The sequence below is a fragment of the Taudactylus pleione genome, unplaced genomic scaffold, assembly GCF_031769625.1.
Source record: "Taudactylus pleione unplaced genomic scaffold, aTauple2 ptg000938l, whole genome shotgun sequence".
NCBI classification, from domain to species: Eukaryota; Metazoa; Chordata; class Amphibia; order Anura; family Myobatrachidae; genus Taudactylus; species Taudactylus pleione.
This window is the reverse complement of record NW_028285339.1, coordinates 266,107-281,470: the sequence shown is the minus strand read 5'-3', so window position 1 is coordinate 281,470 and position 15,364 is coordinate 266,107. Positions and strand designations below refer to the sequence as shown.

The following is a 15,364-nucleotide window of genomic DNA, read 5'->3' as shown; positions in this document are numbered from 1 at the left end:
CTACAGCAGTGATATGCAGTCAGGTGAGGCTGTGCCTTTCCTGTCATACTTAAGTATACACCAGAGTTTTGACAATAAAAATGATAAGAAAAATTCTAAGGAAAATATTTTCAAACTTGTGTTATTCTAATCATTTTTATAGTCAACAATCTGGAGTAAAGAGCTTATGGTTGGTGAGAGACTGCCTCCCCCGTCTACCTTTTCCGCACATCCCTGATCAACACACCAAATTTTCAGCACTATATACAGCTGCACCTTTGTATGATGCCCACATAAACCCTCGGGTTCATATGTATCTGTCAATCTGGCTCTGGTAGTAGCCAGTGCCTTCCCAGCCATTTACATCACAGAGCTACAGTATAGTTTAAGTGACAACTCTAGCCCCAACCTGCGATCCCCATGGTCCAGTGTTCCCCAGTCTGCTTCAGAGAAAAGTATTCAATTGTAAGTGACCAAAAATCCTCTTTTATGCTTATAATTTGGAGTAAAGGATCTGGTTCAAATATATACAGGGTTGTCCTGGCAAATACTGTCGGCCATACCTTGGTCTCCTGAAGTTTTGTAGGGGTGGTGGTATTGCTCTTTACGTCCCGTTGTTGCTTCCTTCGTGTTGCTTCCTGCTCCTCCTAACAAATAGTTTTGCACTGTATTAAGCTTATTTTTATAATAAACTTAAATTTCATTACTGTTTAGAAATATATATTATTGGTTAAAAAGTATAAAACTTTTTATATAAAACTATAGGACTCCAGGGTATTTACAATATAAACACATTAAAACAAGTCATAATGAAGTTGGCAGTGCACTAGTTTGTAAATTATTATTATGGAATGACCCTAAGAGCCAGATTCAATTAGCAGCAAAAATTATTGCGTTAGGATAAGTGCTAGTGGCCTTGGCCTTATACTTCCGGAGCAATTCAATTAGGAGTATCAGCCATTTTTCCTTGCACAGTAAATCCACGACTAACGTGCATTAATCCATAAATTCCGGGATAAGTGGCCAGAGCTTCGGCGTTAAGTGCAGCCTGAGAGCTACAACAGAACAGCCCTGATCACTGCATTATCCCACCGTTAATTACAGAGGCTAAACCGGCCCTAACTGTTGCAAAGCGATAATACATCTTTAGGGTCCCAAACCATTAGTTAACCTCCAAAGTTGTACAATACTAAATTGTCTATATAACCAATAAGAAAATGAATGTAAACTAATGACAAACATGTTTTTGTTTTGTTTTTTCTCAGCTTTAAAACTTACCCTGAGTTTTGGATTTTTCAGACTGGAAAAATAATTTTCAAGCTGTAACAAAAAAGAACAAACACGTAACAAAGTTACAATGCATTCCCAATTAAAATGTTTTAACCCCTTCACTGCGGATGACGAGTGGGACTTGTCAAATGAAGAATGCATATACATATAAACTGTAGATGATGAGTTGCATATGGGCAAGAGGTCACTGCATATCCTGTTTTGTCCGAAATTTAACCTGTCCACACGGGCCACCCATATGTGAATAAAGAGGATGTGGTCCCTTAGTAACGTCTGGCGATAACCGGACTGTGAAGATCTACCAAGTCTTGGAGAGTGAAAGTGGATGGATGTAAAGTACCAACCAATCAGCTCCTGCAAAGCTTTTTCCTGTTCCAGGATGCTCCGGTCCTTCCCCCTATAGCCCGCCCAAAGCCTGAGGGCAATTTCCTTTTGTTAACAAGCCCAAGGCAGGAGCAGGATAGGAGAGAAGGAAGACTGGTACACTGAAGAATCACACACTCACACAGAAAAGGAAACAAGTGACCAAGAGAAGAAACCCATAGAAGCCAGGTGTGTCAGGGCGGGTGCCCTGTGGACTTCACAGAAAGAGTTAAGAGGAAAGTTATAACTCTCTTTTTCTTCTTCAGGGTCCATAGGGCTCCACAGGGAGACAATTGGGATGCCCCAAAGCAGTTGTTCAAGGGTGGGGACGCACCTGAGCGGAAAGGAGAACAGAGCACCCGAAAGAAGCATCCTGAGAGGCAAATGTATCAAAGCCATATAACCTAAGATGTTGACAGAAGACCACGTGGGCACCTTGCATAGTTCGGTAGACGCACCACAGCAGGCTGCCCACGAGGTACCCAAAGAGCGAGTAGAATGAGCAGATATTGTACCTCGCATAGGAAGGCCAGTCTGTGTGTAAGCCTGTGAAATAGTCATTCAAAGCCACCTGGCCATCGCTTCTTGTGGAATCCATATACGATGAAGAGGGAGTCCGATTTCCTGATGGAACTAGTACGGTCCACGTAGATCTTCAGAGCATGGACCACATCCAAAGAGGCCTCACCTGCCGAGAGGTCTGGTGATTGAAAGGCTGGAACAACAATTTCCTCATTGAGGTGGAAACTAGAAACCACCTTAGGAAGGAAGCCAGGGAGCATTCGAACAGCAGCCCTGTCCGGATGAAAGATTAGAAATGGGGAGTGCCCCTAAATCAGGCAGATGCTATAGCCAGAAGAAACAGTCTTCGCAGTGAGCCATTTGATATCTACTAAATCCAGGGGTTCGACTGGAGGTTCCTGAAGTGCGTGGAGAACCACTGACAAATCCCAAGGAGCCAAAAGGAAGGACAAAGGGAGGTTGTATACGTAGAACACCTTGCAGGAAGGTGTGAACATCCGGTAGAGGAGCAATTCTGCGCTGGAACCAGATGGACAGAGCAGAGATGTGCACTTTCAGAGAGGCTAGGCAGAGTCCGAGATCTATTCCAACTTGAAGAAAGGAAAGGATTCTAGAAACCCTATAAACCTTATGGTCATAGTTTCTAGCAGCACAACACTGGAAATATGTATGCCACACTCTGTGATAAATCCAGGCTGAGGCTGGATTACGTGCTTTGAGCATGGTCTGGACCACAGAGCTGGAAAACCCTTTAGAACTTAGGAGGAATGTCTCAAAAGCCAAGCCGTTAAAGACAGACGGCCCAGGTCCGGATGTAGACAGGGAGTCTGAGACAACAGGTCTGGTGGTAGAGGACGTTGGAGAGGAATGTCTATGGAGAGACTTTGAAGATCGGAGTACCATTGGCGCCTGGGCCAAGCTGAAGCTACCAACAGGACGGTGCCTCCTTTCTGCTTGAACTTCCAAAGAACTTGAGGCAGAAGGGAGACCGGAGGAAAAAAAAAAAAAAAAAAGGTATACCAAATGGAAGGTCCAACTTCACAGATAATGCGTCCACGAAGGCTGCGCCTGAGTCCCTTGTCCTGGCCCTGTACACTGGAAGCTTGTGGTTGTGTCGTGAGGCCATGAGGTCCACGTCTGGTAGACCCCATTTGGCCACCAGGAACTGAAAGACTTCTGGATTGAGAGACCACTCCCCTGCATGCACTTCGCGACAGCTGCGGAAATTCATCTCCCAATTGAGAATCCCCGGGATGAACACTACGGAGATGGCGTTCAGCCCATGTGATAATGCGAAACACTTATGCTAGTCCTTGGTGATTGAGGTAGGCCACTGACTAGGTGTTGTCAGACTGTACTTGTACAGGCTTACCCTGAAGAAAATCCTGAGCCAGAGTGAGGGCTTTGTAAATGGTTCGGAGTTCCATGACATTGACGTCTCGGCTGGAGTCTAGCGTCCTTGGAAAGAGTGCTGGCCGGTCACCGTGCCCCACCCGCGGAGGTTTGCGTCCATTGTGAGGCGTGCCCAGTCCGGGATTGAAAAAAGGGACGACCCTTGTTTAGGTGGGAAGTCTTTAGCCACGAGGATAGGGACAGGCAAACCTCCAGAGAGAGCCCATCATCTGGGTTCTGAGGAGATCAGATAGCCCGTTCCACCTGGAGAGGATCAGGTGTTGTAGGGGGCCAGGAGTAAAATTGAGCAAATTCCGCTACGTCGAAGGTGGACACCATGGTTCCCAAGGTCTGCAGTGCAGAGTGAATTGACAGTCGGCGACTGGAGTAATTTGCGCACTCTGTGCTTTAATACAGAGATTTTGTCTGCTGTCAGGATAATTCTCTGAGCCTGAGAGTCCAGGAAGGCTCTCAGAGGTACCATTCTTTGAGAAGGGGTCAGGGAAGACTTTTTTCAGTTAATCAGCCAACCGTGCGTTTGTAGAAAGCCAATAGTTACTTGTAGATGGCGTTGAAGAATTTCTGGGGAGCTTGCTAAGAGCAAGAGTTCGTCCAAGTATGGGAGCAGTCTGATGCCCTGAAGATGAATATAGGCTGCTATAACTGCCATGATCTTGGTAAAGACCAGAGGAGCAGTAGAAAGCCCAAAAGGCAGTGCTTGAAAATGTTGCTGTAGAACAGCAAACCGGACATACTGCTGATGACAAGGTGCTATAGGTACATGTAGGAAAGCGTCCTGAATGTCCAGAGACACCATAAAGTCCCCATGTTCCATAGCCAGAACAATAGAGCGTATGGTCTCCATACAAAACGTGGGCACCCTGATAAACTTGTTCAGAGATTTGAGGTTGAGGATAGGCTGATGAGACCCACTGGGCTTTTGAACTAAGAAAAGGGTATAATAAAAACCCTTCCCTCTCTATGATGAGGGGACCGGAATTATTACCCCCGAGAGCAGCAAGGACGGAATGGCCTTCTGGAAGAGCAGGGATTTACTTGGATCTGATGGAGGTCCTGTGAGAAAGAACAGCAGGGGGGGGCGGTCTCAGGAATGAGAGGGCGTATCCATGGGAGAGCACTTCTTTTTCCCAAGCGTCTGAGGTGGTCTGACGCCAAAACTGAGCGAACTGAAGAAGTCGGCCTCCGACCATGGGAGAGGCCCGCCCCGTCAGGCTGAAGGCTTGTCCTCAGATGTGGTAGGTGGATGTCTAGTAGTCCAGGCCTGTTTGGTCCTAGCCTTGGAGGCCTTAGTGCGGTATGCGTTTATAATGCTGGCGGTCACTATGCCAACCGCCGGCATCTCCACTAGAGAATCCCAGCGAGGGTTAATTAACCTACGCCGGGTGACCAGCGCCCGGCATCCCGATTGAAGGGTTAGGCACCTAGCCCCCAGCCCCCCCCCCCCCCCCCGGAGGTTAGGTTTAGGCTAGGGGGAGGGAGGGTTAGGCACCCCCCCGGAAGACTTAGGTTTAGATGGCGGTGAAAGGGGGGGTGTTAGGTTTAGGCACCCTAAAGGAGGGTTAGGGGTAGATTAGGTTAGATAATACTTACCTTAAGCACGATCGGGATTTCCTTCCACGTCGGGCTGACGCTGTAACATATGTATTCCCTTAGTGCAGTGGTTCTCAAACTCGGTCCTCAGGAGCCCACACAAGTCACGTTTTCCAGGTCGAGCAGCAGGTACAAAAGGTGCATTCATTTCTCACTGACATTTCTAATAGATCCACAGGAGCTAATTATCTCACTTGTAACTCTGGGATCCTGAGAACCTGTGCCTTAGTGGATGCCGACTGCCTTGGAAAGGACTGATCTTTAGATTTTCCTTGGGAACGAAAGACCGAAAGGATGACATTCGAGGCTTCATAGTAGATGCAGAGGGCAAGAACGCCTTCTTGGAAGCTGCCAAAGTAGTCACGTTTTTGTCCAATTCTGTGCCAAACAGGATCTCCCTAGAATAAGGCAGAGACTCCAAAGCTTTTTTAGAGTGCGAATCGGCTTTCCATGACTGAAGCCAAACAATACCGCGGGCTAACACAGAAGTAGCAGATGCCTTGGAAGCTAGGAGGAAAGTATCCAATGCCACCTCCCCTAAATAGGAGGCTGCATCTCTAATGTGATACATATAGGACAGCTGTTCCCTGGAAGTATGAGAGGGAAAAGTATCGTCTAGGACCTCTGCCCAACTCTCAATGGCTTTTGCCACCCAGGCCGTAGCCCTGGCAGGACGAGCAATAGCTCCTGTAAGAGTATATAGGCCCTCATTCAGAGCCACTCGATAGCGGCAGTACGCTCGTTCCGAGCGATGTTCGCACATCTGCGCATGCGTACGGATCGTTATACGCATGCGCGAACCAGTCAGTGCGGCCGAAATTCATGTGCTCGCAAAATAGCGAATGCCTGCTATTTTGAGTGACAGAATGAGGCGTATGTGGGTGGTAACAGGGGAAGGTGCTTGAAAATGGGGAGTGGAGATCCGAACGCAGGCGTGCTTAAAGGTCAAAACGGGCGTTTTATGGGTGTGCATAATTAATACAGCAGCATCATTGACCACGTCACTGGGTTATTTTCTAGCCAGAACTGCTCGCAAAATTGTGGTAGCAAAAACCAACCACAAGAATAGCGAGCAGTTCATACGCTGGTCGATGTACTCGATTAATCTAATAAATAGCGGACATGACGTATGGTGCGTGCGGCCAGGGGGCGTTTTTAACAAATAAACGAGCGTATGTTTTGCTCGCTCATTCAAACTTAGAGGTGGGAACAGACTGCAATTTGCGAACTGATCATTTGAATAGCCACCCCTTGTTTTTGAACGAACGACGGCAAATAGCGAACGGCTCTGAATCAGGCCCATAGACTTCAGTCAAGCTTCCACCCTTCTATCCGTAGTCTCCTTTGAGCCGATATGAATGCAGAGCACCACCTATACCAACACCCAGCAAGAATAAACCCGCAAAACCCCAGGATTGGGGAAATGTGCCTCATCACACCGTGCCAGCAACGTACCTGGATGTAACACAGAAGAAGGTTCGATACACCACGGTCAGTCTACATTTGAACTGCCAGAGGAAGCATCTCTTGAAGGTCACCCTTGTGCAACATCAACGTCACACGGTTAACCACTCCAGGCCATCCGTGTCCACGTCTCTGCTACACATCCACAAGTACCCAGGCACCAACCACGCATAACCAGGAAGACCACACAGGTAAGTGGGACGCCGACCCTAGCTCTGAAAAGTCCACAACACTAGGTGGAAATCAGACTCAGCTTAACCACGTATTGGACTCTCTGAATACCGGAATAGGACCATCCCGGGTACTGATAATACCCACTACCACCTTTGACTTTACGGCAAACGCTTGCCACACTAACATTGTTACTGGACATTGCCACATTGACTTGTTTTGCATTTCTTTTGTTTTGCTGTCCAAGATTGCCCCACTCATGTAATTTTGCACATTACAATATTTGTTCATACCAACCAACCCACATCTATGATTGCAGCAGTAAAACAAGAGATATGGTAAGAACTTACCTTTGTTATCTCTGTTTCTACGAAGTCCATAGGGTCCACAGGGTTGACCTTGGGGTATAGCTGGATCTGGATCCACGGGCACCACGCAGTTAAAGCTTTGCTGCTCCCAGGATGCACTTGGGTCCTTCCTCCTCTATACCCCGCCCCGGCCACAGGCACCTCAGTTGGTAAGCAGCTAAGGCCGGAGGAGGAGACTAAACAGAGAGAAGGAAGACTGGAACACACAAGAAACCATACTCACAGAAATGGGAGACGGAAAACCGGTGACCAGCCACACAGCCCATTTGAAGCCAGGTGCGTCAGGGCGGGCGCCCTGTGGACCCTATGGACTTCGTAGAAACAGAGATAACAAAGGTAAGTTCTTACCATATCTCTTGTTTTCTACTTCAGGGTCCATAGGGGGTCCACAGGGTTGACCTTGGGGATGTCCCAAAGCAGTTCAACTAAGGGCGGGGACGCTCCTGTGCTGAAAGGAGTACCCGGCGCCCAAAGGATGCATCCTGAGAGGCGAAGGTGTCAAACGCATAAAACCTCAAAAACGTCTGAATTGAAGACCAAGTAGCCGCCTTACACAGCTGAACAGCGGAGGCGCCACGTCTAGCAGCCCAAGAGGGACCCACAGAACGAGTGGAATGAGCCTTAACAGAGGCTGGCACAGGTAAACCCTCCTGCGCATAAGCCTCACAAATAACTGAACGAAGCCAACGGGCTAACGTTTGCTTGTTGGCAGGCCAACCCCTCTTGTGAAAACCGAAGAGGACAAACAAAGAATCCGACTTCCTAACCGAAGCAGTCCGGTCCACATAGATTCTAAGTGCCCGGACCACATCCAAGGAAGCCTCACCAGCAGAAAGATCAGGTGACTGAAAAGCTGGCACAACAAGTTCCTGATTAATGTGGAACTTTGAAACCACTTTGGGCAAAAACTCAGGACGCGTGCGGAGCACTGCCCTGTCCTGGTGAAAAATCAGAAAAGGAGGGCGACAGGAAAGCGCCCCCAATTCTGAAACCCTCCTGGCCGAAGCAACTGCCAGAAGAAAAATGGTCTTAAACGTCAGCCACTTGAGCTCCACCGACTCAAGTGGCTCAAAAGGAGGACCCTGCAAGACCCTCAGTACCACCGACAAGTCCCACGGAGCCACCGGAGGCACGAAGGGAGGCTGGATCCTGAGAACACCTTGGAAAAAGGTGTAAACATCTGGCAGTGTAGCAATCCGTCGCTGAAACCACACGGACAAAGCAGACACATGAACCTTCAGAGAGGCCAGGCGTAAGCCGAGGTCCAAACCCGATTGAAGAAATTCCAAGATTCTGGAAACCCGGAACACCTGCGGATCATAGTTTCTGGATTCACACCACTGAAAATAAGTGCGCCACACCCTGTGGTAAATCCGCGCGGAAGCAGGCTTGCGTGCCCTAAGCATGGTACCAATCACTGAACTGGAGAAACCCCTAGACCTCAAGACGGCTGTCTCAAGAGCCACGCCGTCAAAGACAGCCGACTCAGATCCGGGTAAAGGCAGGGCCCCTGAGACAACAGGTCCCGACGCTGAGGAAGAAGGTACGGAGCGTCGATGGAGAGGCACCTCAGATCGGAGTACCAAGGACGTCTGGGCCACGCCGGAGCCACCAGCACGAGCGTGCCGCCGTCCTGCTTGAATTTCCGCAGAACCCGAGGAAGTAAGGATATCGGAGGAAACAGATACGCCAGGTGAAACGTCCATTTCACCGACAGAGCGTCTACCAGACAGGCGCCTGCGTCTCTTGTCCTTGACCCGTAAACGGGCAACTTGTGATTGTGACGGGAGGCCATCAAGTCCAGCTCCGGCAGCCCCCACCTGTCCACGAGTAGCTGAAACACCTCTGGGTGAAGCGACCATTCCCCGGAATGCACATCGTGACGGCTGAGGAAGTCCGCCTCCCAATTGAGGACTCCGGGAATGAAGACTGCCGAGATCGCTGGAACGTGACACTCCGCCCAAGCAAGAATGCGAGACACCTCCGACATTGCTGCCCGACTGCGAGTTCCCCCTTGGTGGTTGATGTACGCCACCGTGGTGGCGTTGTCGGACTGCACCTGAACCGCCCTTCCGTGAAGAGCGGGGCCGGCCGACTGCAGGGCCCTGTACACAGCCCGCAGTTCCTGGATGTTGATGGGGAGAAGTGCTTCTTCCGCGGACCAACGACCCTGAAGCGATAATGAGCCGGTCACTGCCCCCCAACCCCGAAGACTGGCATCCGTCGTGAGCAGGACCCAGTCCGGGATCCAAAAGGGGCGCCCCTCGACCAGATGCACCGTCTGAAGCCACCAAGCCAAAGGCTGCCGAACCTCCGCGGACAACACCAGCATCTGAGAGCGGATCCGGTGAGGTAACCCGTTCCATTCCGATAGAATCAGTCCCTGCAGGGGCCGGGAATGGAACTGGGCAAATTCCACCATGTCGAATGTCGACACCATGGACCCCAGAACTCTCATAGCTGAATGGACCGACAGGCGGCAACTGCTCAGGCAACTGTGTATCCGCAGCTGCAGGGAGGAGACCTTCTCTGGAGTCAGGAAAATCCGCTGCTGACGAGAATCCAGCAGGGCTCCCAAATGAACCATCCGCTGTGATGGAATCAGGGAGGACTTCTTCCAGTTTATCAACCACCCGTGTGCTTGAAGACAAGCAATGGTCAGGTGGAGATGTCGAAGAAGCACCTCCGGGGAGCTCGCCAGCAGCAGAAGATCGTCCAGGTACGGCAACAGACGTAGACCCTGACCCCGAAGGTGGGCAGCCATAACCGCCATCACCTTGGTGAACACCCTCGGAGCCGTGGAAAGGCCAAAAGGCAACGCCCGAAATTGGTAGTGATGGTTCAGGATAGCAAACCTCAGATACCGCTGATGTGCCGGTGCTATGGGCACATGGAGATAGGCGTCCTGGATATCGAGGGAGACCATATAATCCCCGGGTTCCATCGCCAGAATGATGGAACGTAACGTTTCCATCCTGAACCTGGGAACTCTGAGGTATCTGTTCAGAGACTTCAAATTCAGGATAGGGCGATGAGAACCATTGGGTTTCTGTACCAGAAACAGAGTAGAATAGTACCCCGTCCCGCGCTGAGACTGCGGAACGGGAACAATGACCCCTGCTTGTAGCAAGGATTCTATAGCTACCTGAATCTGACCAGCTTTGATCTTGTCCAGAGAAGGGCTCGTACAGAAAAACTGGTGGGGCGGCCTGAACCGAAAAGACAGGGCGTACCCCTGAGAGACTACTTCTCGAACCCAGGCATCCGTGGTGGTATTGTGCCAACACTGGGTGAATTGGAGAAGTCGGCCTCCCACTCTGGGGTCCCCCAGAGAGAGGCCCGTCCCATCAGGCAGCAGGCTTATCCTCCTGCTTGGAAGAAGGGCGCCGAGCACTCCATGCCTGCTTCTTGGGCTTGGGTGCGGCCTTGGTCGCCGAATGTCTCGGGAAGGACTGGCCCTTGGCCTTACCCTGAACCCGAAAGGACCGAAAGGCAGAGCTCCTCACTTTAGCCGGCGCAGAGGCCGAAGGGAGAAAAGCCGACTTGGACTTAGCCAAAGTATCCACTATTCTGTCCAAATCCGGACCAAATAGTAAATCACCATTAAAAGGCAAGGCCTCCAGACCCTTTTTTGAATCTGCATCAGCCCTCCAGGACCTCAGCCACAGGGAGCGCCGAGCAGACACCGCTGCAGCCGACACCCTAGAAGTGAGCAGGCTGGCATCCAAAGACGCTTCCCCAATATAGGAAGCTGCATCCCGCATCTGTCCCACTAACGCTCTCTGGATATCCGGAGCCTCATCAGGAAAGGTATCCTCCAAGGCATTGGCCCATGCCTCAATGGCTTTAGCCACCCAGGAGATAGCCATGGACGGGCGAGCCACCGCCCCGGAAAGAGAATAAATGGACTTTAAACAAGTCTCCACCTTCCTGTCCGTGGGATCCTTCAAAGAGGAGATAGACGGCAATGGCAGCGTCGCGCTTTTGATCAAGCGGGTAACGTGGGAATCCACCGCCGGCGGAGTTTCCCATTTCCTGCAATGAGCTTCAGGAAAAGGATAGTTCGCCGCCAACCTCTTCTGTGGATGGAACCTCTTACTAGGTAATTGCCAGGCCGCCGCCATATGATCCGATAATTGATCAGACAGGGGGAACACAGTTGAGGTCACCTTGGCCTTTTTAAAATTAGGAAACTTCGACCTAGGAGCCGGCGCATCATCCTCAACATGTAGGATAGCCCGCACCGCCCTAACTAAGGCTGGAACATTAATGGAGGACTTAGCTTCCACCTCCTGCCCCATGACATCAGAGTCAGAGTCCTCATGGATTTCTCCATCATCTGAGGACACTTCCGAGTCCGACAACTGCGCAGCTAGTGAACTCACAACCGGACGTTTAGACACCCTTGGTGGCACATCACCTTGCAACATGGACTGAAACGCCGAGGATGAAGCCGCCAGACTCTGTACGGAGCTGGATAGAACATCCACCCAAGGCGGAGGAGTCGTCGGAGCAAAACTCTGCAAAGGCACTACAGACTGACGCGTCCCTGGGGAAGACTGCACATACACAGGCAGTCCCGAGTAAGGACCCACAGTCTGGGCCCCGGGGGAAGACCGCAACATTTGTGGAACCCTCGGGGAATGGGGGATGGTGGGCTGCGGTAACGCCCTAGAAGGGACCGCTGATGGGACCGATAACCGGTCCGCAATAGACGCCAGCACCTGTGAAAACATCGCCCAAGGAGGGTCCTGTGATACAGGGGGGTTGGAGGGGCCCGGTACCAGCTGGCACCGCCCGCACAGACCATCCGGAGATAAGTCCTCCCCATCAACTCCAGCAGCACAGCGTCTGCAGGAAAATAGCACAGGAGCCACAGAGCGCTCAGTCTCCTCATCAGACATGATACCGTAAATCACAAGAAACAGGTATCACCAGAGGAATTACGGTTTTAACACCCGCGCACTCACCAGTATGCGACACAACAGCCCAGATATGGTACTGTGTAGCACACAACCGTATGTGACTGACCCCACAAATACGTGTTTTATATAAGTGAGGGTCTCAGAAAAACGCCCTTCCCCCACACACCTGCCGGGCCGTAGGAGAAGGAAAGGGATAGTTATAAGCTGACAGCAAGGAGAATAAGTCACAGACAGGCAGCACTAGCAATAGTCACATACAATGCAGAAAAGTTAGTACTCACTGCACCTTCCGCTACAATCAACCGCCCAGATTCAGTGTCTGGGAGGGCTATAGCGCTGTGTACACTGTCCTTTAGCAGGGGAGAGGTACACAGGGGGACCGGTCCACTTGATACCGCCTGGGAGTCTGCGATGTGCCAGTAAAGATGGCCGCCGGAGACCTCAGAGGAGGAGTGGCCGAGAGATAAGAGCAGCTCAGCGACGCCAGACTCCTAGTTGAAAGGCGCGCTGAGCTGAGGGGAGGAGCCGCTAGACAGGGAAGGCTGCCTCCCCTGGCTAGCAATTAACCCCCGGGTTGCCGGTCCCGCTACCAGCCTGATACCCTGGTGGTCTAGCGGACACGCGGGGTATTCCTCAAGTGAGGGGGAGCCCGCCGCCGCTAGCGCCTCCGGTCTGTCCCCAGAGACCGGAGGCTCCTGACTGCATTGAAGTATCCGCGGGCCGCCGCACGCGGCGACCCGCGGCTTACCTGATCCCCGTCGCGTCCGGCAGCAGTCAAGGGAGTCCCCAGAGCCCGGCTAGTACAGGCTCTGGGGTCCCGCCGCGATCCCCAGAGCTGTACTGGCGTCACGGCGCCAGCGGGGAGAAGGAGCGGCAGCGTGGACGTCCTAAAGGACAGTCTGATGCTGCCGCTCTAACAGTGTAAAAAAAGTAGAAAAAAAATAAAAAATTTCTCTTTTAAAATAAAGCTTAGGGGCTGCTCCTGCAGCCCCACTGCGACAGGGTGACCCGACTCCGGCCGGGCACCAACTAAAACTGAGGTGCCTGTGGCCGGGGCGGGGTATAGAGGAGGACGGACCCAAGTGCATCCTGGGAGCAGCAAAGCTTTAACTGCGTGGTGCCCGTGGATCCAGATCCAGCTATACCCCAAGGTCAACCCTGTGGACCCCCTATGGACCCTGAAGTAGAAACAGAATATTGGTGCTTGTACAGAGAAATGTACCAGTCTATTGAGACCAGTAAACTATTATCTTGCAACATTTTTTGTGTCCATTCTTCTTTACACATCACCCAATCATTTGAAACACCACCACTTATGCTGGGCATACACGGTCAAATAAAATGTCTGTCAGACCGACAGACATTTTATCTGGCAGCCTGCCAGTCGCAGATGTCGCCGGCATACACTGAGATTTCTCAGTGTATCAGCCAGACATCCGCGCTCCGCCCCCGGGGGAGGAGACATTTCCCTGTTCCTGTTTAACCTGGCCTTTAGCAGAGGTATACAGGGAGACCGGACCCAGCATTCCTGGAGACCTGAAAGCAAAATTGGCTGCTGCGAGTCTCAGAGGGGAGGGTGAGGGCAAGATCGCAGTGGAATGGCGCCCTGTGCCAGGGGAGGGGCTGGAGGGAGATGGCCTTCTCCCCTGTGCGGACATCAAACACCGGTCCCTGGCCTTAATCTGTGCCCTGCGCCAGTATTTGTAATGCCCTGGTGGTCTAGTGGAGTTCTGGACGAACCGCTGTCCACATCAGTGCCTCCGGTCTGTCTCCTGAGACAAGACCCTGCTTGCGGGTCCCCGCAAGCGGGGATAGGCCTTACCTGTCCCTTTGAGCGAAAGACCCCCCCTTGTAGTCCCGCCGAGAGCTGGTGTGGAGGGGTGATGGAGCAGCAATGTAGATATCCAGAGAGCTGTCGGTAAAAATTTAGTAAATCATAAAAATAAAGCTTGGCCTGCTTAATAGCAGACCCACTGTTCTAACGGTGATCCAGCTCCTGCCAGACACCAACGAAACGGAGTTGCCCTCAGGTTGTGGGCAGGGTATAGGGGTAAGTACCAGAGCATCCTGGGACAGGAAAAAGCTTTGCTGTTGGTGTCCGGTCCTCCAAGTACTACCTACACCCCCATTGTCTCCCTGTGGAGCCCTATGGACCCTGAAGAAAAAAAAAAAAATTACAATAGTAATGAGTTTGTGTTTGAACTCATTACACTCCTCCTTAGCAGCAAAAAGGTTAAACAAAAAAAATATAATTCTACAGACTGTGTCTGGACTATCTTTCTTCCAGGAATTATGCTTTCCTTTGACATGGGAACATAGTGCAAGGAAACGCATTAAGTAAAGAATGGGAGTTAAGGTGAACACTTATTGGGGGAGGTGCTGCATGTGTGAGGTATGATAGAAGAAAATGTGGTGGATGAGAAGGCTACTCACTAAAGTCCGGTCTATTGTGTGCAGGTAATAAGAAACTGGCTTCCCAGTCCAGGAGACAGAGCCTTTGAGTGGTGACAGTTCAACAACTCTCATTATAGTGCCAATGTCTGTAAGAGAAAAACAACTAATTATAGATCAACAAGTTGGTCGCTTGAGAACAGTGTATGATCTACAATTTGTTACAAGTGACTAATAGTCAAGCACAACAGCAACCATGACCTCGTTGAGCAGGAATATTGCATATTTACACATAACACCAGTGAGGTGTACTCATTTTATTATGTGCATACTAATGCCAAATAGGTGTACTTTACTGCAGGTGTCAATAACGTCAGACATTTTACCTCCACTTTAGAACTACCGATAATAATAAAAAAAAATATCCACTACAATAAGAATAATATGAACAATAAGTTCATTTTGTGACAGGCTAAATGGACCACTTCCTCACTGAATCATGAAAATGGTCCACAGACAGATCATAAATAACACTGAAGGTGGGTACCCACTTGACAGACATCTGCAGATGGTCGTTCATACACACTTGTGCCCTCTGTACACTGACAGATACATTGGCCGATCAATTGATCGGCCAATGTATCTGCTGCCCGTCGGCCAGTGTGTACCCACGATATGTCGGTGAACGTCGGCGTTCACCGACATATCGCATTGGCTGTGCTGCACAGCCGATGGACAGATATCTCTGCAGACAAATCTGTCCATCGCCAGGTGTGTACGGGTGACCGCCCATACACACAGCAGCAGACCGCCTGTACACACACAGCGGCAGCAGAGAGGAGGGTGGTGGGACACGCCCCCAACCCGCCAGGTCCAGCCCCCCGGAAC

General features: G+C 50.9%; 1 protein-coding gene across 2 annotated transcripts in view; it reads right to left on the bottom strand.

Moving 5' to 3' along the window:
* Window positions 1-15,364, bottom strand: part of DOT1L (DOT1 like histone lysine methyltransferase) — a 207,492-nt gene that overhangs the window by 94,069 nt on the left and 98,059 nt on the right. For both annotated transcript variants that reach the window (XM_088459839.1, XM_088459840.1), the window contains 3 exons: window positions 14,519-14,625; window positions 1,258-1,299; window positions 543-626 (listed from right to left, as the gene is read on the bottom strand). In XM_088459839.1, coding sequence (XP_088315965.1) covers window positions 543-626; window positions 1,258-1,299; window positions 14,519-14,625 — 233 coding nt within the window. The remainder of the gene's footprint in view (window positions 1-542; window positions 627-1,257; window positions 1,300-14,518; window positions 14,626-15,364) is intronic.